Source organism: Triticum dicoccoides, chromosome 1A (assembly GCF_002162155.2).
Source record: "Triticum dicoccoides isolate Atlit2015 ecotype Zavitan chromosome 1A, WEW_v2.0, whole genome shotgun sequence".
Lineage (NCBI taxonomy): Eukaryota > Viridiplantae > Streptophyta > Magnoliopsida > Poales > Poaceae > Triticum > Triticum dicoccoides.
The window spans coordinates 399,962,736-399,971,062 of record NC_041380.1 but is presented as its reverse complement, the minus strand read 5'-3'; the positions used below and the strand labels follow the sequence as shown (position 1 = coordinate 399,971,062).

The 8,327-nt window shown below is 54.6% G+C and overlaps 1 protein-coding gene across 1 annotated transcript; it reads right to left on the bottom strand.

Annotated features, from left to right (window-relative positions):
- Positions 1-817: 817 nt before the first annotated feature.
- On the bottom strand, positions 818-2,392 carry LOC119294544 (protein BRANCHLESS TRICHOME-like). Its single transcript, XM_037572780.1, has one exon. It carries the CDS (start codon positions 2,212-2,214, stop codon positions 1,279-1,281), a length of 936 nt encoding a protein of 311 aa, XP_037428677.1. The 5' UTR covers positions 2,215-2,392; the 3' UTR covers positions 818-1,278.
- Between the last annotated feature and the right edge of the window lie 5,935 nt (positions 2,393-8,327).

Sequence of the window (8,327 nt, the reverse complement as noted above, 5' to 3'; positions counted from 1 at the left end):
CTTCGTGGTCAGGTTGATCGTGCTCCGGCATGGTCAATAACCTCTCGGAGTTGGTTTAGCGATTGCTAAGGCGCGACGTCTTCACATATTCGTAGTCGGATTGTCAAAGTCGACTTCCTCCAAAATGATAGCCACCATCTCATCGAAACATCGGGACACCTTCGCCTCTATCAAAAGCAGTCTGTGAAACCAACACAGATCCTAGCAGCAGAGTTTGAACGGGAGTCAACGAGGGAAGTACAAGGGCAAGCAAAAAAGTAGGGGCCGGTGTTAGCGCACCGACCCTAGTGGAGCAGCGGTGTCATGGGACTGTGACAACGATCAGGGCTTGAGGATGGAGCTTGGCAGGTCTCCAATGGCCAATTTGCGAGATGTGTGTGAGAAAGAAGAAGGTCACGGACGAGTAGGTATCCAATTAAGTCAGCTATACACTCTGCTTGCCTCTGTACTATGTTCAAAAAGGCCAAACATATATTTCTATAAACCGGTTGTTCACCAATTACTTACTAAAACGGATTTTGCTAAAACGCAGCTAAAAACTGGTTTTCCCTATCTTCGTGGATTATATTTGGTAGGGAGTACCTAGAACTCATCTAGATGAGACGTAATTTGGTCTCATTCATCTGAAAAACAAGAACGGATACAACCCACGTCAGCACACACGCATCTTATAGCATCACATCCAATGGCTATAAAAGGTGAATGAGACCAAATTAAATCTCATTTAGATGAGTTCTAGCAAAACTGTATTTGGTATCCAAACAACCACTTAGTGCTGCAACGCGGAAGGGCTGGGCCATTGCAAGAAGAGGTCAAATCGTTTTATTTAAAAAAAAGGTTTTTTTGTGTGCTAAAGTTACCCTAAAGGGTTAAATCAGTGATTTGTCCCTCTACTAAGCAAGGCACCCTCACACTGATCCCTAGTCCACTCGAGCACTGGACTCCAGGAAAGATGGCAGGAACTGGGAGTCCTGCGGGTGACATCAGACGGACGGACGCCAACCAAACAAGTGTGTCCCAAAATCTCAACGCGTCATGCCGCTGAATCAAAATGGCCACTCCGAGCTCCATTCCACCACTGAGACCAGCTTCAGCGGCACAAACACTCGAAGGAAAACCAAGCCCCCGCCAATTGGAGAAACGTTAAGCAAGATGAGACTAGAGCACCTCAAAGCTTCTGAAGCAAACGACTGCAGCGCACAAGTTGCTTGTTTTTTCATTATCCTGGTGAAAGTTACATATGATTAGAGTAACTAAGCAGTGAGTAGGAGTACATTGTTACACGACGAGGTTGTCCGGCGCCGCGCCGACGAGGCCCGGCATGCCGGCGGTGGCGGGACTCCGGTGCCGCATGAGGACGCGCAGCTGCGCCCGTTGGCACTCGATGTTGGACACCAGATCCACGCGCTCCTCGCCGCGCGGCCGCACACGGACGGCCCTCGGGAACTCCACGGACCCCTTGATCCCCCTCCTGATGTGAGGGTTCTCGCCGCCAGTGACTTCTCGCCGGTGCGATTGGGAGTGCTGACCGCTCGCCGGGCTTTGTTGGCCGTGCCGACTGCTCGCTGGGCTTTGCTGCCCAACACTGGCCGGGCTTGCCTTGCCGCCGATCGGGCTGCCGCTCCTGCAGCTGCAGCCTTCGGCAGCGGCGGTGGCATCGGCAGCACGCTGCCCGGCGTCGGCGACCTCCCGCAGCTTCTCCTCGACGGCGGCCCGGGCGTCGGCGAGCTTCATCCGCACCCTCTCCTCCCGCCACAGCTCCGCGACGCGCAGCATCCGCCGCTCCTCGTCGAGCTCCTCCCGCATCCTCGCGCGCTCCGCCTCGACCCGGCGCCGCTCCTCGGCGAGCTCGGCGGCGAGCGCCTCGTTGAGCGCCTCAACCTTGCGTCGCATGCGCCTCTCGAACTCGAGCTCCGCCGCGAGCTCCTCGACCCGCGCCAGGAGCTCCGGCACCGACGTCGCGCCCCCGTCGCCGTACCCCAGCTGCCGCTCCATGCCGCCGCCGCCGTCGTCTTCGTCGAAATTCGCCACGATCATAGGTCTGCGGTGCTCTGGGCGAGAAGGGGATCTGCGAGAGGGGCCGGAGGAGTCGCCGCGAGGTGAGAAGTAGTGAGGGTTGTGGTAAAGCTTCCAAGAAGGTGAGGCCACTACAGCGCCATGATTGAGGCGGAGGCCCAGATTCGCGCGGCTTGTTTGCGCTAGCGCTATCGCCATGGCCTCCGCTTTCGCGCGCCGGGTCACCTACGCCATCTTTCCGAGCACGAGATCGAATATTTTACTACTTCTTGTCGACGCTGCCTTTGTGAGCTGTAAAAGGGGAGGGAGGCGACGAGGAGAAGGAAGGTCACACGTCTCACATGCACGATCTCAATTCTCTGAGCTGCCATCATGGCGATCATGCTCCATCGTCTTCTCTTCAGCAGACACTGCAGTAAGATTTTAACTTCTTTCCGTCGTCTGGCATGCTGCTGCCTTATGGCAGGCCGGGAGGGAGCATGTGCGTGCATGAGCTGGCCACTTCACTTCATGCTCAACCTTTTTTTTTTTCTCATTTCTTAAGTGGAACGTGAAGTTTGCTAAAACAAATTGGGATATCACTCCCATCTTCATGGGCAACGATGGCTCGACCGCTCTCGCTCTCGCTCTCGCTCCCTCCCCTCCCTTCTCCACCACCTCCGACTGCTCCGGCGGCCACCACGGTGGCCGAGCACCTCCTCCCCCCTTCACCTTCACCTCCACCACCCGCCACCCTCACCATCCACCCCAACGACGCGCTCACGCCCACGGTTGCGCCACCTCCATCCATCTTCCTCGACTTGCCCTACGCCAGGGCCGGTCAAGTCGCTCTCCGATACTTCCTTGGCTGCGGAAACGCCATGGGGCTCGAGTTCAAGGACGACTGCAGCCGCTACTTTCGCCTCGACATCACCACCCCTGAGCTCCACCTCGCGTCGTCTCTCTACGTCGTCTTCGACTTCTCCAACCGCCAGCTCGACACCATTGTCGTCGCTGCTCTACTCCAGGCTGCTCTTGGTGGCTGTGCCGCCGACTTCTTCGTTGCTATGCGCTCACCACTCATTTTCCGCTTTCACGTTGCATCTCCACGCATCGCTGAGATCATCCTCGAGCAGTTCAAGGTTTGCCACCGCAACTATGTTTTCGTCTTCACCAGAGCTCTGCCGCCTCTCCCTCCACCACTACCACGGGCCGCGGCCTCCTGCATGTCGCTTGCCCGCCTGCTCCAAATTCCTGAAGATCTGGGGCTCCAGTTTGAAGCTGTGGCCTGGTCACAGCTCCGATCCTACATCACCATCGACCCCGGCCGCCATCCTCACGGCTGTCGCATGTATGCGCGAGTCGTCCAATTCCCATTCACCCTCAACGCCACGTCCATGGCGCTCCTCTTCCCTCGCCTGTTCGAAGGTTGCTACCTCCACTTCAACGTCACTGATGAAGGCGATTCATGCTTCTCCTTCACCGTCGCATCACCAGGCGTTGCCAACCTGATAGCCTCCATGGGAGACTTCCGAAAGCGGGGCATGCTGCTCCGCTTTCCCTGGCCCATGCGCATGTGTGCTGCCCGTCGCTTGCTTCCTGGCGACATCATGCCTCCACAATTCGGATCCGCGTCTCCCTCGTCGGCGCCGGTCATCTCTGCTTCACTGCCATCAGCGTCCTCGCCCCTCGATCTGCCTCAGGTGAGGCGAAAACAGCCTGGTTCTAGCTTTTTTTACCGAATGCTTAATGCTACTTGCTTTAACCAGACACCACCCCATGTGCATTACACTCATCATTCACACCCCTTTTGGATTACTTTCCTCCCTATTAGTGTTCGGCCAGACGAAATGTTAATTGAATCAGCCCTAAACCACTGTTTGTCGGCTAACCAAGACTTCCACGCAATCAAGGTTACTGATCTCATTTTCAAATCCGGCATCTCCACACGCACAACAAAATTTCAAATCCTCAAATTTGGGCCCCTTGACTTTGTAGGGTTTCGTCTTTTTCTTTTTGACCAGCTTGAAATGGCCGTATCGCACTGTGCCCGATTCCTCCATTGTTATAATGCCCTTGCCTTCTCCCCGCTGCCTCCTAGACCTGAATCCGTCCTTGGCCTTTTTAACTATCCATCATACACGGCCTCACCGCTTGATCGGTCAGCCATGCAAACCCCCATGGCCCACCGCATGCACAATGATGATCATGCGGCCGCTCCTGACACACCGTATCTCCCTAAAATTCGTACACGCAGGACGACGTTGCGCGTGCGCATGAGGCCAGTGCTAGAACAAAAAAAATCTCTAACCTCTCTGTCTGTGCCAAATATGGATGCCCCACCTGACCCACCCACGTCTAATCCGGGCACCCCCCCCCCCGCCGTCCCCCGTCTCCCCACGCGCCGCCCCTGAGACCGCAACTGTGGCCAATCTTGCATTGGGAACCGCTGACCCTGCGCGGCCACGTGCGCTGCCAGGCGCTCGCTCAACGCTGCCGCACCCCCTCCTACCCCTGACCCGCCTCTAGACCTCATCATCGCCCCTAAAACCACTCTGCAGCCTAATCCGACCGCTCGGTCACCACGCCCCGCCTCCCCCTCGCCTCAAGCACTGCTACACGCAACAGATCATGCCGCCCTGACAGTAGATACGATGCCCTCTCTATCCAACCGCATCGCAACACGCACATATCGAGACACACTCCTCTCTCCCACCCGCAGCCTCAGCGACCCGTTCCCCCGCCCTCCATATATACCCCGACGCCTTCTCTCCCCCCTCACCTTCATCCTCATCCACCTCCAGCCACCAAAAAGAGACGCCGTTGCTTCCGCTGTCTAGCCCTAGATCACTACGTGGAGGCTTGCCGTGACCCCGTCCGCTGCGCCCGTTGTTGGTGTTGCGGCCACCGCAGCCGGGACTGCAGGTGCCGCCGTCTATGGCCTTTCTTCACCCCTCTTCCTGACTCTTTCTCTAAAGTTCCTAAACCCGCTTTCTGCCATCGCAGAATGGACTCCGCCAGCTCATCCTCGGCACCTGCGGCAGACCCGCGCATGCTCATGATCGGCCAGATACCTATCATCCTCTCGGAGCCCTTCCCCGATCACATTATCTACGTATGCCTCTACTGTTTTGTCGATCTGTTTCTTCAGACATGTCTAAATCATGCGCTGATATGTTGCGCCGGCGTTTTTGAGCCCAAAAGGCATTGTGTTGAAACAGAAGGGGCCGTATGGTGTGATAAATGTCGTTGCGGCTTGGTCGGACTCCGCCATCTTGATTTGGTGGTAGCCGGAGTATGCGTCGAGGAAACACAATGAATCGTGTCCTGCGGTAGCATCGATAATTTGATCGGTGCAGGGGAGGGGGAAGGGATTCTTTGGGCAAGCCTTGTTGAGGTCCTTGAAATCGACACATAGGCGCCAGGATTTGTCCTTCTTTGGTACCATCACCAGGTTTGCTAGCCAGTCTGGGTGTTTTATTTCTCTAATGAATCCAGCCTCCAATAACCTGGCTAGTTCCTCTCCCATAGCTTGTCTCTTAGGTTCAGAGAAACGCCGAAGAGTCTGCTTGACCGGCTTGAATCCCTTTAGAATATTAAGGCTGTGCTCGGCCAGTCTGTGTGGGATTCCTGGCATGTCTGAGGGGTGCCAGGCGAATATGTCCCAATTCTCGCGCAGGAACTCTCGTAGTGCGGCGTCCACGGCGGGGTTTAACTGTGCCCCAATGGAGGCTGTTTTTGTAGGGTCCGTTGGGTGGACTTGTAATTTGACTATTTCATCCGCTGGTTTAAAAGAGGTGGACTTGGATCTCTTGTCAAGTATCATGTCGTCCCTGTCCACTGTGGAGCGTAGCGCAGTTAATTCCTCGGCCGAAAGGGCTTCGGATAATGCCTCGAGGGCCAATGCAGCTGTTTTGTTTTTGACGCGGAGTGCTGTGTCCGGATCACTAGCTAGAGTGATGATTCTGTTGGGCCTGGGCATTTTGAGCTTCATGTACCCGTAATGGGGTATGGCTCGGAAGATCGTGAAAGCCTCCCACCCTAAAAGGGCGTGGTATCCGCTACTGAACGGGGCCACTTGGAATGTAATTTCTTCGGACCTATAGTTCTCCGGCGTGCCGAATACCACATCTAGTGTGATTTTCCCAGCATAGTGTGCTTCCCGACTGGGGATGATTCCTCTGAAGGTTGTGCTGCTTTGCTCAATGCGGTTCCAGTCTATTTCCATTTTTTGAAGAGTTTCCTCATAGATGAAGTTTAATCCACTACCGCCGTCCGTGAGTACTTTGGTGAGTCGAAAGCCGTCCACAATTGGACTGAGGACCAGTCCAGCTGGTGCTCGGGCTGTTCAGACTTTAGGTTCATCACTGGCCTTGAAGGTAATAGCCGTGTCACTTCATGGATTTATTGCTGCCACGTGGCAAATTTCGGCAAGGCTGCGGAGTGTTCATTTGCGCCTATTATTTGATGTGAATGTTTCAAAGACTGTTAATACCGTATTGTTATCCCCAGGATGGTGCTCTGTGCCATCTGGGATGAGAAGATCCTCACCACTTTTGGCCACCTGCCGGAGTACCCAACATGCTCTAAGGCTGTGTGTTGGTATGGTATCCGCTGTACTATGAATTTTGCAGGGTCTGTTGAGCCATCCCTCCAATACCGTTCCACGCCCTGTAGAGGGTTTTTGCTTCTTTGTAATTAACTCGGGTGTCTTATGATAGTGCACCCTTTTACTTCGGACTGGGTGTATATTTGGAGCCGAATTATCCCAAAATTTCGTTTCAGTTTTCCAGGCGCTTTACATCGCACAGTACTTTCGTACTATGGACGCCAAGTCAGCGAAGCGTGATATGTCACGGTGACTTATGGCGTTAAGGATTCCCTTGTCTGTGCAATTATTGCGGAAAAATGAGACTGCATCTTCCTCGCGACAGTCCTTAACCTTGTTCATCACAAGGAGGAATCTAGCCCAATAATGATGTACTGTTTCCAGGGGCGCTTGCCTGATGTGGGAAAGATCATTTATGTTTGGGTGGGTGGATGGATTTGAGTCCGAACCCTTACTCGATCTGAGACCCAGGGGCCGAGGAGTTTCCAATCTTGGAAGTTCGGGTTCCGGGATGTTGCCCGATAATTCTGGCCCTCCGCCTGACTCTAGGTTCAGGGCTTGGGTGATGTCCTCCCGTAAACGGGTATCCGGCTCGAAGAGCTCAGGAATCCGGACATAGTTAGTCCTCAAGATAGAGGAAGAATCGCCGCATTGTTCCTGTACCACCACAATATGATGGGTGACCGGTGGAGAGTTAATCTCCCTTTGATCGGGTTTAAGCCCAATCCGATCATAGTCCGTAGCGACTCCCAAGGCGGCGATGCGATCCAAGAGCTCGTTTAGGGATGAGAGCTCCATTGGATCCATCTGCTCGGCAAATTCCGAGCCGAGGTGGAGGCTGTTTTCGATGACCCAAGAAGTCATCATCGGTGCAGCAGCCGAACGGGCGGTCATGATGAAACTGCCTAGCCGGAGAGTTTGGCCGACAGCCAGGGCTTCCCCGGCGGTAATGTTGTTTTTAACAAAGAGACGAGGCATCCTTCCTTACGGTGACGGCACAGTGGAACTCTCAATGAAAGCACCAATGTCGGTGTCAAAATTGGCGGATCTCGGGTAGGGGGTCCCGAACTGTGCGTCTAAGGCGGATGGTAACAGGAGGCAGGGGACACGATGTTTACCCAGGTTCGGGCCCTCTTGATGGAGGTAATACCCTACGTCCTGCTTGATTGTTCTTGATAATATAGTAATACAAGAGTTGATCTACCACGAGATCAGAGAGGCTAAACCCTAGAAGCTAGCCTATGGTATGATTGTGTGTTGTTGGTCCTACGGACTAAACCCTCCGGTTTATATAGACACCGGAGGGGGGCTAGGGTTACACAGAATTGGTTACAAGGAAGGAGATCTACATATCCGTACTGCCAAGCTTGCCTTCCACGCCAAGGAGAGTCCCATCCGGACACGGGACGAAGTCTTCAATCTTGTATCTTCATAGTCCAACAGTCCGGCCAAAGGATATAGTCCGGCTGTCCGGATACCCCCTAATCCAGGACTCCCTCACCCGCCATCTGCATCCCATCACCATTCATCCTTCAGGGCGTTCCCGTCGGCGCCAATGGTGCCCCCTCCCCCACCATCTCCACCACGCACCTCAGCCCCTCCTCCCACACCCACCTCTCCCCCCACAACACTGTACACCCGCACACTTCCCCCTTCGACACTCATGAGCTGCAAGCACGTCTCTCCGACGTCTTCTTCGCATCTGAACACAAGAACCACATCA

Bases quoted from the DNA above. Each gene is read 5' to 3' on its own strand.
- LOC119294544 (XM_037572780.1), bottom strand. From the start codon at position 2,214: ATGGCGATAGCGCTAGCGCAAACAAGCCGCGCGAATCTGGGCCTCCGC.